The sequence below is a fragment of the Enhydra lutris genome, unplaced genomic scaffold, assembly GCF_002288905.1.
Source record: "Enhydra lutris kenyoni isolate GAN:26980312 unplaced genomic scaffold, ASM228890v2 scaffoldscaffold80, whole genome shotgun sequence".
In the NCBI taxonomy this organism is placed as follows: domain Eukaryota; kingdom Metazoa; phylum Chordata; class Mammalia; order Carnivora; family Mustelidae; genus Enhydra; species Enhydra lutris.
The window spans coordinates 4,099,630-4,116,351 of record NW_019154164.1 but is presented as its reverse complement, the minus strand read 5'-3'; the positions used below and the strand labels follow the sequence as shown (position 1 = coordinate 4,116,351).

The following is a 16,722-nucleotide window of genomic DNA, read 5'->3' as shown; positions in this document are numbered from 1 at the left end:
AATAGGAAAACAGTTGCAAGCAGGAACTCTTCCTCGGGGAGTCCATGCTTTTCCAGGTCACTTTACCTTCCAGTGGGATGAAACCTGAACATATTCAGCCCTAAGCACAAGATACTAACAAGTAATAAATTAAGAGCAGGTAAGTTGCCAAAACCTTGACTGGTTCTTTCAACCCTGTTACTCAGGCCAATGCCCTAATTGCCCATTTCAGGACATAAAACATGACAAGGTTGAAAGTATAATATCTCCTCAGGAACTGGTCCTCTCCTTGGAGCTAGCTCCTCTTTTCTTGTGGTGACATCTGGCTCAGATTTATCTTCTACCTGCTATCTGAAGGTGGGGCATTGTTTCCCCATCAGTACACCCAAAGTCAGCTAACACTGTCAGGCCTACTAGATTGTGTCCCAGTTCTTTCTCAAAGAACAGTAGAGTGTGTTTTGTACATCAGGTACACACAGGTAGGAATCTGATGCCAGCGGCATCCCAGGTCAAAGCAGCTAACACATCCTTATTTGGGGCTATTAACAATCAACAGCCAAACTCGTGTCAACCCCAGACTTTGAAGAGGTTGTGCTTCCTGAGTGCCACCAAAATCAGAGTAGAATTTTTTTTTAAAGGTTTTATTTATTTATTTGACAGACAGAGATCACAAGTAGGCAGAGAGGCAGGTAGAGAGAGAGGAGGAAGCAGGCTTCCTGCTGAGCAGAGAGCCCGATGTGGGGCTTGATTCCAGGACCCTGGGATCATGATCTGAGCCGAAGGCAGAGGCTTTAACCCACTGAGCCACCCAGGCACCCCCAGAGTAGAATTTTTAAAGAAGATTGTAAATTGTTCATTAAGACTGTGAGTGGACAGCAGAAAATAAAAAGATTTGATGTGTTTGTGTATAGGTACTGAAGAGCCATTAATTATTACCTTCATTTTCCTCTTTGGAAAATGGTATCATTTGTCTTTAGGGAGGCATCTCCCTCCCCTTTAGAAAAGAAGCTTCCCCAAAAGGTCATCACAAAACCTGAGACCACGCGAGACCAGTGCTCTTGTGTCTAAGATGGCGGAATCCCCATTTTACTGGATTTTTTTTTTAAGGCCGCTTCTTTCTCAATTCCTGTTTTCTCCTCCTGTTTTGTAGGAGCTGTGCAATCAGTTGTCACTGAAAATGTCTGACAGTCTGGATAATGAAGAGAAACCCCCAGCTCCCCCGCTGAGGATGAACAGTAACAACCGAGATTCTTCAGCACTCAACCACAGCTCCAAACCACTTCCCATGGCCCCGGAAGAGAAGAATAAGAAAGCCAGGCTTCGCTCTATCTTCCCAGGAGGAGGGGATAAAAGTAAAGTATCAGTGGCCGGGCATTGAAAAGGGGCTAGTTTTTGTTTTGTTTTTTTTTTTCTTTCATTGTCACTTTCTTTCTTGGGTAGTCATTTCTGGAGCATTGGCTGTGTGGGGCCTGCCTGCCTGACCTTTCCGTCTACACCTTCAGAGGTTGCGTTTTGTCAGAGGATAACATGTGATTGACTTAACTGTGGGTTTACAGAAAATACATTTAGGCCGTGTTTGCATCTCACATAAAATTGAATTCATGGTGTTCAAACAAGGGAAGTCATAACAACAGCACTGTCTTGAATATATGAATAGTGACTTTCTTTCCATTAACTTAGATGGGAGTTTACAGTAATTCCTTTCCAACTGTAAGTTGTCCTTTTTCGAAATTTGAGTGTAGGTGGATTTACTTCTATATACCTTTCTGACAATAGTGAAAATTCTGAATTGTGTATGTGGGAGGCAGTCTGAGTTGTCACATGATTGTCTCTCTGGCTCTATCATGAGGTGGGAAGACACTTCTGAGTCCTTTGTTCCCTCTCTCATTCCTCCACCATCAGCCCCATTTGCACTGAGCATCACAACAATATATTGACATTTATCCATGTGTTGTTCATAAAACCATTTGTGATACTGAGGGGCTAGAGAATCTCTGGTAAATAGGGGTCAGGTTGCATTACTAAGCATAAACTTAAACATGGTTTCTATAAGTGTGACTATTGAGCTGGAAGAGGGTGAAGCAAGGACCACAGCAAACTGCCAAAAAGGAAAAAAAGGGAGTATCTTTAGAAAAGGGACACTTGCCATCCACTCCTTTGAGTTAAAACAAATAGCTTCGCAGGTCACTTACGTGGTGTGAATGAGTCCCACAATTCATACTGTAAGGAAAGCCAACACTCTTAGTAGGACCAGGATTGCCTCTTGGTATGCTTCTGTCACCGAAGAGGAGCTTTATTTCTGGTGACCCGGATGGAAAGGAGGATCGAAATGTCAAACCCCTGTATGTGAAGACAAGCAAAAGGACAATGAAGCACTTTCCACACAAGGGGTCTGCAAACACGCACAGGGAATGGCCAAAGGTGGGTTTTCAGATACCGAAGTGGGTCCCAGGGGGGGAAAAAAACTGCCCAGAGCAAGGGATGGTTTGAGAAATCTCTGGTGTGCTATGCCTAGGAGACCAAGTCCTCAGCAAGCATGGTGCAGAAGAAAGAACCATGAGACCCTGCCACTCCTGTGTTGCATCTGCCACAAGTGCAGGAAGCGACTGAAGCAGGGGACTGTGTGCCTGCCCGAATCTTCATGGTTCTTGAGACTGCCATGCTTTGGAAGCCTTGGAATAATACCACTTGTCCTTTTGAAGAAAAAAGAGCCAACCAATGCCTACATGAGGTCAGCAAAAACAGAGAAGCCGACATTTCTGTTTTGTGCCAACACCTGGGAGTGACCTCATGGTGAAACCATTGCTGCCTGACACAAACCTATGTCCAAATCTTCTCGGGGTTGGGGGAGGGGGGAGCCAAGCCAAGTTTCTGGTGTACTGGCACACAAAGAGAAAAGCCTGGATAACTCCTTCTCTTCTTAAGGAATGATTTGAACAGTGCTTTCTCGTGGAAGTTCGGAACTGAAAAAAAAAAAGAAAAGAAAAATCTTGAATTCAGAGTCCTGCTGATTCTTCCCAGTCCTTCTGGTGTCTCAGCTGCATTTACCAGTGTATCCCCTTCATGTTAAGGTTATCTTTATAATGAGTTGCTTGTCTCAGATCCTTGAGCCCTTAGATCAGTGATCCAGCCATTCAAGAAGACTTAGGCCAAACTAATGCATACATTTGTTGTTCAGAATCTCACAAAACCTCCTCTGTCTGAAGATCTTAATGCATGGGGTTCTGACACTATCACTAATGTTGTCTTCTTAATAAAAGAAGCAGTAGATAATTTAACAGAGCCTTTCAGTAATACAAGCTGACAAAAAAAATCTGGCTAGAAATGGTGACATAACTTTCAACAGTCTGTTCCAAACAGAGTCTTTAGCTCAAGAAAAACCTATAGATGAGGCGGAACATTTGGTCCAAGAGCACTCATTGGCTGAAGTTGAAACTGAACCTGTTGATGCCGCTAGAGGATGACTCTCAGGAAGCTTCCGGTACCCCAGGGGTGATTATCATAAGTGATGATGAAGATACTTGGGAAGCTATGGGACTGGAGACAAACACAATTAGAAGCAACAGGTGCAGAGTCTTCAGAACATGATTAAAACCTCCCCAAGAAAGTAATAGAAATTGATACATTTATACATCAAATCGTAACCTGTTCAAAGATTGAGTGGTTTAGAAGAACTCTGTAAGGAGGTGCTGTGATGCCTTCAAGATATCACTTTGGAGAGAAAGCATCTTCCGCAGAACTTCAGTCATCAAGGAGAACCATTTAATATTGTTACTGGACAGCTGATAAGCTGCCTTCAGACCAAGTGTGAATGATTTCATTGAACTCTATAAAGAGGTGCTAAGAGTCTTATTACACTATCATATTAGGAAAAAAGCACCCACAGAAGAGCCTAAATCATGAAGGAGGGTCATTTAAGTATGCGTAATAGGCACTTGGTAGGCCACTTTTAGACAAAGCTTGAACAATTCAATTTGAACTCTGTCCAGAAGTGCTAAAGTATCTTCAGGAAAGACTTGAGGAGACAGCATCTTCAGAAGAGCGAGTCATGAAGTTTTACCACTTCAAACCACTTGCTTGGATAGGGCAAAAATCACAAGCAAGTTGTTCCAATTTCAGGATTGGATTCCAATGATTTGAGAGAATATGAAAACCCATGATTTGAGCTAACAGTGCACCCCTGTTCATCATTTCACTGTCACCCCCATTGTCCCACTGCCATAATGAGCACGACATCCTCATCACCTCTGGAAATCATCTTAGGATCTAAATGGAAATGCTGTAGAGCCTATCATTTTTACAAATTTAAGCCATGTAAACTCTCATTATTCTCTTTATGTAATGTGCTGTTACTGTTTTGTTTTACTGTGCAAAAAGTTATCCATGAGGGCTTTCAAGAGTTCGCATGTGACCTCACTCTCCCGGCCCCCCCCCCTTTTTGGGAAACCTCCTAAAATCATACTTTCCTCAGCTAAACTCTACTACCTTGAGGGTTGCAGGGGAAGTTGACCCTCAGAGGTAAGGAGGGGTCACTGTTTCCCTGTTTCTGCCTCTTGGGGACTCCTTGGGTTATAGCATGATCAGTTGCAAATGAATGGGAAGAGTACTGGATTTGGGCTCTGAAGAACCTGGATTGGAGTTCAGCTCAGCCACTGATTATGGTGACTTTGGGCCAGTCACCGAGTTTCAACACCTGTTAAATGCAGGGAGTGATACCCGGGCTACCTCACAAGTTATCTTCTGGTAGCCAAATGCAATTCTAAGTATTAGAGAGCTGTTAAAATTAAAAAGTGCTACATTATGGTGAGATGGTATTACATTTGTATCATTCTGGACCTTAAAAACAAAACAACAAAACAATCAGATTTTTTAGAACTCTTGTTTCTTTCTTTCTTTCTTTTTTTTTTTTTTTTTGGTTGAAGTACTTTTGTGTCTAACTAGAACTTACATGTTGATTATAGAAAACTTTAAAGAAAATGAAAATTGCCCATAATTTTACAAGCTAAAAATAACCACTGGGTTGGTACTTTTTCTTCTCATCCTCTTTCTTCATATCATATGGAACTTGTTTATCAATATATAAAAAGATGGAAACTAAAGACAAACAGAAAAAATAAAAGTAGCCCATATTCACAAATCTCAGAAATGATAACATTTTAGTGGATTTCTCTCCAGATTTTTTGTGGTGTTATTATATATGGATATGGATATAGATATAGATATAGATTATATAGATATATATTATATATATAAAATCCTCATATACAGTTTTTTACATAATTAAAATCCTAATAGTGCAGTTTTATTTTTTCATTTTTTACTTAACATGCACTTAAAAGTTTTATCACAAATATTTTCCTACATTTTTAATAAGTTTTCCTAAATACCATTTTTAATGGTGTGTAATATTTCACCATACAGTGGCATCATGGTTTATTTGACCAGTTATTTTGTTGGATATTTGGGGTCCTTCCCAAATTTTTGTTATAAATAACGTTATATTGTCTATCTCTTGAGTTAAATGAAAGCAGAGATTTTTGCTTGTTGAAGAAATCTTTTTAATAGCTACATTCCATTGACCAAATGGAGTTCAAGAGATAAGGCAGAAACAAAATAAAAAGCAGCGGCTGTAATTTCCAGATTGAGGATCTATCTTTGTTAGAGACTGTTTCAGGAGCTGGAGCTTGGCATTAAAATGAATTAAGAGAGACCTTTTCCCACCATGATACTTTATCATAGAAAAGTTTTCAAGATGTAGAGCAGGAAAAGGACATCCTGAACAAGTGCTTTGATTTGATTTTACGGTCCCCGAGAAGGGTGAGACCAATCAGGTTTCTCGGCTGCTAAAGAGCTTGGAGCCCGATGTGTGGCCCATGCAGAGCACTCATAATGGGACCGTACGGTATGTATGCACTTTGTATTGGCTTTCTTTCAGGCGCCATTTTATGTTTCTGTCTTTGTACTGGGTTTTTTTTCCCTTTTACTTTTCTTACCTACTTTGAATTTATGCTATCATACTGTATTTTGTGTCTTCTTGTAAGCCGCCTTATACCCATTTGGGAACAAGGAGGGGACTAAGTACATGGATGAATGAATCTGAGAAACTACATCGATAAATAAACCAGTAGGGCAAATGCAATGAAGCAAATGAATCAGCCAGGACCCTGCAGACGGCATAGGGCCTCTAAAAATAATCAATGTTAAGGATGTGAAGCTTGGAGGAACATGTGGGAGAGAAGCAGGTGAGGCTGCATTTGGAGGTGACATGTTCTGTGTGACGTCTGTGTCTTCTGATGCGCGCTTTATGTGTCCCGTGTCATGTGCCACACTGGAGCATTAGGCGGGTTTCAGAGGACACGCGATGCTGTATCAAGAGCTTTAGAGAGCACGGTTTGTGTGCCCTTTGTTTGCGGGGGACCCAGAGAGATTTGGGAGCTGGTGAGCTTGGGATTGAAGTGAAGACCCCTCTCCCTGGAGGAGTACGAGGGGATAGGTGGATAGAAGTCAACTCAAGACGAACAAGAGGTCATCTACCATTTACTCACTAATTCCCAGGTGCCCAACTGTGCCAGGCACTTTATGTGTATTGAGTCTTTTCATCCTCACAACTGCTCTGTATTATCCCCTTTTTGCAGAGGAGCTCATTTAAGTTCAAAGCATTTAAGTAGGCAGCCTAGAATCACATAGCAGCCAATGGAAGCCAGGAGTCTCCCAGGTCTCTCTGACTCCCGGCCCTATGAGTATTCTGCTTCATCACACTACCTTGCAACAGGCCAAAGGGAATAGGTTGTAAACTCTAGTTTGCTCCTCGCCTCCAGAAGCCAGCGGTAGCTCCCATTTTCCCTTAAGATGGTGGTGTACTTTGAAGCATATTTGGATTTCAGGAGGGGGAGCCTTTTTTTTCATCACCACTCAAAAGGGAAGAAAAAAAGTTTTTCATTTTTTTTCTTAAGAAATGATGGTGAGAAAAAATTTTGAAAATAGAGATGTGCTAACATTGGATTTGGGCATTCTGTGGGTTCGATTCTCATTTGGTGTGTGTACTTGGCAGGCTTAAATATTGCTTACTTGAAAAAGTCGAGGCTCTGCATGAGGGTGTTCATATATGTGAAAAAGTTCTTCAAGCGCCATATAGTTTTGTTATATTGCATATATATAGTTGTTTTGATTCCTGGCATGTGCTCTTTTCTCTATACACTATACAGGAAGGCTTTGCTGTGCGACAATAATATTAAAGAAGACTCACTGATCCTTTATGGTCGTGTTAATCAAATGTTCTGGTCAATGCACTTTATTAACTTTCATCTAATTAATGCACAATAAAAAATACTTAGTGTGATAACTAGACTGAACAGTATGCAGTCTTTCTTTGGTGATGCTAAAGACCCTTTGGGATCTTGCAGTAGCCCAAGGTTATTATCATTGCACTAGCAATGATTGGGAGTCAAAATTAATTATCAGACAGCCAGATGTCAGAGACTGCTACATCCTGAATGGTTTTTACATTCTTCTTGGTTCTTCTGTATGTAAACCATACAGCTCAGCAGAGTGCTCTTTGGAGATCAAAGATCTTAGCCATTGGGAAGCCTCAAGAATGTGGCATCTTGCCTGTCCTCCAAGGTCAGTGCCATGCCCCAGGAGTAGAACCACCTTGCCCTGTGGTTGAAATGGGAAGAAGGTGGGATAGTGATTTCCTCTGTCTGCTAGGGCCTTCATTTCTATGTCAAGGCCAATAAAGAGGGAAATTGGGTGCCAATATGGTGGCCCGCTAAAATGAGCAGATGGTCAAATTCAAGAGAGGTATGGAATTCTGGATTGGGAGGTGTATACATGAAAGGAAAGAAGCAACAGGGAGATCTAAATCAAGAGAGTAAACAGTGTGTGAGGGGGAGGTTAGGGGGTAGTGAGGATACTGGGGATGGATGAGAAGAGGGGAAGGCAGAAGAGAGTTGTTTCAAACATGAAAGTGAAATGTTGCAAGCAGAGGAAAATGGACACTAGCTAGGGAATATGCAGTTGCTTTCCTTCTTAAAGCAAATTAGGTCTTTTTTTTTCTGTCTCTCAAACTCATGCCTTATATGATTATCCTTTGAACAGGAGTGTCTGGCTTAGGACATTGCCTAATTGCCTTGCTTTGTTTTCTTTTGTTTTCAAACATTTTCCATTAAAATTGTTGCATGTGTGGACCAGGTGTAAATGAGAGCAGAACCAGTGTGTGTTTCCTGGCAGGAGATGGCTAAGAGTCCTAATGATTTGCCAGAATGATCGTTGTTGCTGAGTATTTTTGAAGATGATACCCCTGCAGGTGAGGGTTATCTGTGCATGAGTGGAGATCACTAGAAGGGCTCACTTGGGACCATCATTTCCTTTCCCCCAGCATCCCCATGGAACACCAAACATACACATTGGGCCTGGAGCTGCTTTTGCAGAATGAAGTACCATTTTTGAGTTTTTATCTGCACATTAAAGGCTGCTAATTTATGGAGAATACATATGGTTTTCCATAGTCCCTGAAGACCTGGCAGGAAGACATGGGCTTACTGTTTCACCAGAGGGGATGAACTAGGCATGAAAAAATTCCAGATATGCTGATTAGGGACTATGAATTACTGAGAGCGAAATTTTCTAGGTTCTTCTGTTGGGGGGCTCATGGCTTTCACAGGTTCTACCTGAAGGAGGACAATGAACCTTCCACCCTGGGCCTTCCCAACTATATACTTAGGGATTTGTTAACATAATAAAAGATTATAAGAGCACAGAGTGTTTGAAACAGCCCATTCTAATCCTCTTTCTCAGTACTTATATTTTCATAGACATCACTCATAGGATGGGAAGTGCTGAGTAAAAAAGTGGCAGATTAGATCTCCAGCAAAGAGAGTCACCTGTTGCTGAGTATATTGCTAATGAAATGATGTATTTGGGATGGCAGTTAGAGATAACGGTGTTAAAGGTGGTTTCATACCAGTTGCCTCCTCCAGATCTCTTATGGCGGAAGCAAGGATTAGCTCCCATTTTGTAGAGGAAGGCAAAAGGTTAGGGACTCAGAAGTTGAATGACCTCCACAAAGTTGTCCCACTGCAGGTTACAAAGCAAGGCAGACCTGGACTTTAGATCCTCCCTGACTTGTAGTCCAGTGGTGGCTGAACATCCCACTGCTTGTCATAAAATGGGGGCCACCTAACTTGTTTTGCAAATAGGGTTTTAGCCCATAGCATATGCAAAAATGGAATTTTTACAGAAGCAAGTGACACCCAGGTGAATCTCACCCCCTTTCTCAGTTTGCAGTGACAACAGGGCCTTACCTTTGTCTTTACAAGTAACTCCTAAGAGTCTGACCGGCTAGCAAAAGGCAACAGCCTTGGTAAAAAAAAAAAAAAAATTGTTAATTATTAATTGTTTCTCCCTGATTCCAATGTGATTCTGGAGGCTTTTAAATCTTTTTTTTTTCTATTCAAAAATTACTCATGCTTTTGCAGTTAAACTATGAAAGAACCATAGGAAAATAGAACATGACAGTCGCCTCTCATTCCTTCTCTCAGATACACTTATAATCCAGTATTTAAGGATTTGGGTCTTTTTCCTCGTTTAATAAATACCAATTTCCTTTTCTGCTTGGAATCAGTATATATTTTGCCCAAGATGTTAGGTTGAAGCCAAAAATACATCCGTGACGTAGAACCTGTTTTTAAATCTTTTACCCACCTTGCACTGTCAATTTCTTTAAATACTTAGCACCAAAAAATCAAATCTATTTTTGTGTCTTACTTTCCTGTGTAGTCACCATGTAATACCTTCAAGTATTTCCAGTGGGAAAAATAAATTTGAAGACCTGCAAATGACATTCTTTCTATGCTACCCCCAACCAAAATAGAGGAAAACTAGAGAATTATTCCCTCCCCTGTGTAAGGGAAAATACACACTTCATGAAATGAATAAGAAATTCTCACGGATCCCTGCTCATCCTGTCCCCCTAAACCACATTTGTTTACAGAGCAGAAGCGTCAGAGATGAGAACCATCTTTGTAGAAATCAGTCCCTCTGGCTCTCTTGTTCTCTGTGACACCACATGCAAGGCTGCTGTTGCCATAGGAGGAACTATAACCCAGAACTGCTCGGGAACACTTCTTCTTACCCAAGTATAAGGCTTCAGAACATTTCCCTCAGGGGGAGGGGCGATTATATGGCACAGTGTACTCTGTGACCCACACATCAAAGGCTGGAGCAGAACAGCGGTTTTTGTTTTTTTGTTTTTGTTTTGTTTTTTGGTTTTTTTTTTAATAAAACAAAACAAAACACAGCAACTCCACTACCTAATGTACTTTCCTGGTAGTTAAGTAGACACGAAGCCATTTTAATTCTTAGAGGCCACAAGGGCAACATTCTGTAAATGATTTTTGTGAGGCATTGACTCACAGCCTCTTAGTTGAATGGGAGAAATGAATGAACCACAGGAAACACCTATCACCCAGCTAAAGAGTGACCGAGTCACTGAGGATAATCTCTTAGGAGAAGTAGAAGCTGTTGCCTACAGGAGGTAGATGGCCCTTTAAAAATCCTTCCATTTCTTCCTAACATGGCTTTCACAGAGTTAAGCTGGGAATATTGAGATGAGAAACAGGCATTCTGGTATGACAGATCTCTAACTTAGCCATCCCCTCTGCCCTTGCTGGAAATGTTTTTTACGTCTGCACAAACTGTTTGGCTTTCAGAAACACAAAACATTTGAGTACAGATTACACCTGAGCAGGGAGAAGGGAGGTGGGTTTCTAGTGTCAAGCTGAGGGTTGCAGGGTGCGGGTCCCTCCTGGGAGAGCTCCAGCCCTAGCAACTTCAGTACAAGCCCCCTTGCAACATATCTTGTTAGGCCTCCTTTATCTCAAAGGATTTCAGGGAACATCACAGGACAGAGATGTGTAAGTAGAAAGCTAGGCTGCATGCTAACTTGAAGCCCAGATCAAGTTTACTATCTATCTCAGTTTAAAAATGAGATGGACCAGAATTGGCCTCCTGGAGCACTGTTTATAGTTCCCTGGTATACTTCATTCAGAAAAGATTTGTATCTGCTTTTTATGTGCCTAGCTCCATGCTGAGTGTTATGGGGCATCGTACACAGAAGACTGGGTTCCCTGTCCCCTCCTGTCGATTTGTAACTTTCAGTCTGGTTGCAGAGTTCACACACACACAGAGTTTATAGGAAATGCCTAGTAGGTGATCTTAGAGGCAACAGATCAACAGATGCAGTTACAGAAGTTCTCCCTATTCCATCCCCCCTGTATATTTTTCTTTTCAGTCGGTGTGCAGTAATCTACCATTTGGAAGCCCGCCCCCACCATGCCTTGTGTACCTTGCTAGCAGCAGATAGCTCCCTGAGTTGTCTTCCAGAAAGTACCTTCTCTATTATAACATCCACCTGCTCAAAAACCTTTTCTAGCACATTCTTTATTACCATCTCCAATTTCGTCTTCCTACTTTCCAAGGCTATACCCTATCTCTTTACCTGTGTGTCTTCCCACTTCCTCATCAATATGCTGTATACGTTCCTACTTACAAGCTTTGCTTCTCTTGTTTTTTTTCTACTTAGGGTGCCTTACCCTTTCTTGCCTGTCGATTTTTTTTTTTTAAGATTTTATTTATTTATTTCACAGAGAGAGATCACAAGTAGGCAGAGAAGCAGGCAGACAGGAGAAAGCAAGCAGACAGAGGGGGAAGCCGGCTCCCGGCTGAGCAGAGAGCCAGACGTGGGGCTCGATCCCAGGACCCTGAGATCATGACCTGAGCCGAAGGCAGAGGCTTAAACCACTGAGCCACCCAGGCGCCCCGCCTGTCGATTTTTTAAAAGATTTTATTTATTTATTTGAGAGAGAGAGAATATGAGCGGGGGTGGAGGAGAGGGAGAAGCAGACTCCCACTGAGCAGGGAGCCCGATGCAATGTGGGGCTCCATCCCAGGACCCTGAGATCATGACCTGTGCCTAGCCATTTTTTAAGACCATCTCTCAAGTCCTACCTCTTCTGGTGAGCTCTCACTATTCACCGCAGCCTTCTGTCCCCTTTTCATATACTACATCATTTACACTCTGTTCTTTTCGACCTACAACCTGATTGTCTTTGGTCTGGTAGTATTGATCACTATTTTTTATTTGCTAAGTGTGCTTCCCCAGTCAGATTGCAAGTCTAAAATATTACTTCAGTTCCTAATGAGCGACCTGGCACAGTCTGTCACTACACTGATCCACAAGGCTGTGTACACTGTCAAAGGAAAGAAAAGTGGGACAGTAGCAAGACAGAACTGCTCCTTTTAGAGCCACAGTTGTGAAATGCTTTCTGCTTGGAACTAGCCAGCCTGAGTGTGTGTGTGTGTGTGTGTGTGTGTGTGTGTGTGTGTGTGTGTGTGTTTGGAAAAATTATTTCTGCTTTCTACATCATATTTTGCTTTTAGCTTTCTGTATTAACTTGGCTTTAAATGTCACTTATTTTTCCTATGCCCCATGCCATAACCTCATGCTTTCAAAGAAATGATTATTATTCTGTGCCTTTAGGCTCCGTTTATGTAGGAAAGCACTTTCCTATGTCTGTTCACTGCCATTCCCTTTCTTCTCCTGCATGCTCTATTTTCAAGGAGCTAAATAGTGCTCTACAATAGAATTCTGGATGTAACCATATGACATTATCCAATGAGAAAGCCCAACAAAACTTCCAGGAACTATAGGGGAAGATGAGTGGAATTTCTACGATGAGGAAGATTCAGGTGACCATTTTCTAGAATGCTTTCAGAAGGCAAGCATAGCATCATCATCCAGGAATTCCATGTGGGGGAGAATTGGTCACTTTGCTGTACCTTGAACCCTGTCCAACTCTGTTGCCAATATATGCTTTTGGCCCCAGAGTGGTACCTGGCAAGAGGTATGTCTGAATGAGTTTGGACTCATCCCTGCCACTGAGGAAGAACAGCCCCACTGCTGCCACCAACATCTTCAACTTTAACAAGTACTTTAAAACATACCCTCCCACCTCACAGCCTTTTTAGGGAACCTGAATCCTAGTCTCCTCACCCATGAACACATAAAGGCACATAGGTATGACTAGTCTCCATCTTATAAGGTCTCATTTCATGTAATGAAGGTCATTCATCCATTCATTCATTTATTCATGTGCTTATTCATCAAGTATTTGTTGAATCGGGTACTGTGTTAGATAGATGTTGGGATACAGAGGTAGCTAAGTCTCAGTTCCTGCTTTTAAGGAACTGATGGCCTAGTGAGGGACACGGACAAGTCAGTCATCAATTAGAGTTTACTGTGGTAAGTGCGGTATAGAACTGGGCACTGAGGAAAGGCAACTATTCAAGACTGAGGGGAAGTTAGGGAAGTCTTCCTGGAGGAAGTAAACACTGAACTGAGGTGAGTCTTAAAGAAGAGAGCTAGCCATGTCAGGGATGGGTGGCATTCCAGATAGAAGGAGCAGCATTATGAAGGCTGTAGGCATGACACATTATTAGCGGGAGTTCTATGAATACAACTACAAGTAGTTCCGAGTAGCTAGTGCATAGAGCACGAGTTAGCGAGGGGGGTGGGAGATGGAGCCATGGAAGTAATTGGGGAGAGGATCCTGGAGGGCTTATATATGCCATACTAAGGGCTTTGAATTTGATTTTGAAGGCATTAGGGAAGCACTGATGCAGAACATTATCAGATTTGTGTTTCAAAATATCACTCCAGCCACAGGAGAAGAGTGAACCATGGGGGCGGGGGGCTGGGGGGGCAAGAGGAAGGAGACAAATGGAGTTATGTGGCTGAGAAATGACAGTGGCCTGGCCTAACGGCCAGTATCAGAACAAAAGAGGACAACACAGAGGGAATATTTATGAGAAAGCATTAGCAGAGCTAGGCAACTAAGAGGATGATGAGAAGAGAAGGGTGAGGTAGGGAACATGGGACGATTTGTCATTTCTTGTTTTATGTGGGAGAAGGCAGTGGAAAATTCATTTACTTTTGAAAATATCAAAATAGAGGTGTTCAGAATGCAACTCCATGGGGTCAGGGTAGAGCAGAGCGGTCAGACTGGACATCCATATGGTAAACCACTAATGTAGCTGGGAAGTGGAACCATACAAGTAGGTGAGGTGGCCAAAGAGAGAGGTGTATTGCTAAGAAGAGATGAGGACCTATAACAGCTTCTGGGAAATACTGTTTAAAGAGTCAACAGAAGACCCAGAAATTTAGCAACAGGCTCTAGGAAAGGACTGTGTGAAACAAGGCAGGAAGGATTTCATTTCATGAAGTTCAGGGTCAGCAATATCAGTTTAGACTGAAAGGTCAACAGTTTTAAGGGCTGAAAGTGGGCATTTTCAAGTAGGAGATTCATTCAGGACCTCAGGGACTCATTGCACTGGTTTGAGGAGGGAAGGTTGAGGGAGTCTGGGTTGCCTTTTCAAGAAGTTTAAGCTCCAGAAGGAAAGGTGAAGCTATAGCAGGGAGAGAAATATGTGAGGTGTCAGAGGGTTTTAATTTTTAAGGATGAAAGGGATCTCAGCAGGTCTCACAAGCAAGACAGGAAGTGTCAGTAGGGAAGGAGAGATTGAAGATACAAGAAGAAATAGACAAAATAGTTGGTGGTGTGAGAGCCCTGGAGAAGTGAAAGGGACTGGTATCTGGAGCATCAGTGGAGAGAGAAACCTCAGGCGGAGCGGGGGCAGACACTGCTTCCGGTGAGACATGAGATATTACTGATGGAGAAAAATGCAATTGGAGTGGGACAGAAAGCCAAGTCAAAGGAGTTCCAAACTGATGCCCTCCATTTTTCTCAGTGAAGTGAAGGAATTTCGTATGCAGAAAGTCAAGGAGGAGAGGGTGAAGCAGAAGCTTGAGCAAAAGTGGGAAAGTTCTAGAATATTCAGTAAAAGAAGTGGGAAGGGAAGTTGGCAACAAACAAGAAGAATATTGTCAAGCACACTTATGACCAACTATGGTCTCTGACTTTTATAGTATGAGCCAATCTATGTAGCTGTGTGATTTTTTTTTCCTCCAATAGCTTGTCAGCCTCAGTCTAGAATTGGAGATTTCATGGTTGCATTCTATTAGAGTAGATTTTTGCAGGAGAATGGCAAGAGTAAGTCAGAGAGTGGCATTGCTTCCAGACCAGTGGCTTAAGAGTAATTTAAATGATGGACCAAAGAGTCTAGGCCATAAGGAAGCTGAAAACTTGGCAAGAATGGAGGGATCCAGGGATTAGTATTTTTGTTGAGACCAAAGAACAATTAAAAAAAGATTAAGGGCAAAGAGAGCTAGCATTTTGGGAGGCTGGGATAATGGGGTTTAATATTTCAAAGAAAGGATCATTCTGGATAATGAAAAGGCCTGGGGTACCTGTCGTCCTCCACTCGGCACATGATCTGTGGAGCTTAGAAAATCATTTGTCCAGGTCTCACCCCCACAAATCCTGCTATAGTAACTTCTGGGTGGGCCCTAGGCCTTGGTCTTTTATAGAAATCTACAGATTATTCTAATGAGTGGCCTTGGTTGACAACCACTGGGTTAGTGGTGGCCATAGGAGCAGACTGAACTAGAAGGGAGCTGAAATTCCTTAGTGTTGAGGGAGGTCAAGGAGTTAAAAGGAAAGAGTGTGAAAGAGATGTCCATTTATATATATCACGTTTCACAGAGTGATGGCAGCACTGAGGGTAGGAAGGAAGACCAGGAGCCTGAGTCCTCAATGGATAAGGGGACTTGGCCAAGAGCACTGAATGGCAGTAACCTCAAAGAAGGGGCTTTTGTAGGCAAGTGCAGAAGTACTGATCTCAGATCAACAGCTTTGAAGTGAAAGGGGAAACCCCGCCCTGCCTCATTCCTCCACACCTAAGAACTTGGGATGAGGAAGAATGAGCAGCGTCCATCAGGATTATCTGAGGAAGTGGTACCCCCATTGGAGAGTAGAATTGGAAGTTGTTTTTCTCCACCCCAGTTGCTTAATGGAGAAAGCAGAAGAGCTTTACAAATTAAAGGTTCTGGGCTCTGCCCCAGACTAACTGAATCTGAATCTCTCGGGGTGAGGTTCAGACACCTCCCTCTCTCTAAATTTTCCCAATGAGAGTGATGCACAGTGCAGTTTGAAACCTGAGGCAAGAAGTGAAGAGAGCATTTAATGAACAGGTTGAAGGTTTAGGGAATTGGTAATGGAATAAGCTGTAGGTACTGGGGAAAATGCAGGACATTGATTGGGGTAGGGCATAGAGGAGGATGGATGACTAGGGGCCTTTTCTTTCTTTAACATGTAAGTGAGATGGAGAAAGGTGTCAAGATGAGAGACTCTCTGGAGGTTCACTGGCCCCTGGAGTTATAGCCAGAACTCATGCACACCCAGAGGGTCCCAAGGCCAAACACTTTGTAGACTGTAGCCTAGTTGGCAACCTGTGGCCTTAGTTCTATGTTCCAGTAGGGTATGGATGATACACTTAGAAAGTGGTACTCATTTGTTTTCTGCTCTCTGCAGACATCATCCCAGATCTGATCAGGCTGAGTCTTACAGGTTAGACTGTATCTTAATGTAAATAACCAATACTCAATAGAATTTTCTGGAAGGATATACAGACAGACATTTTAGTGTAAAAGAAAAGAGACAAAAAATTCTCATCTAAGCACCATTCAATCATATTTACTGAAGACTAGGACTCAAAAATGTTGTTTTTTAAATGATACTGAATAATAAATGGTGTAGCTGTTAAGAATGTGGGCTCTGTAGATATGGT

General features: G+C 42.3%; 1 protein-coding gene across 1 annotated transcript in view; it reads left to right on the top strand.

The window, feature by feature from the left end:
* The window catches only part of LOC111160957 (p21 (RAC1) activated kinase 3), a 111,206-nt gene that overhangs the window by 23,434 nt on the left and 71,050 nt on the right, over positions 1 to 16,722 (top strand). Inside the window, exon 2 of the mRNA XM_022524359.1 lies at positions 1,130 to 1,331. Coding sequence (XP_022380067.1) covers positions 1,157 to 1,331 — 175 coding nt within the window. The 5' untranslated portion in view covers positions 1,130 to 1,156. The remainder of the gene's footprint in view (positions 1 to 1,129; positions 1,332 to 16,722) is intronic.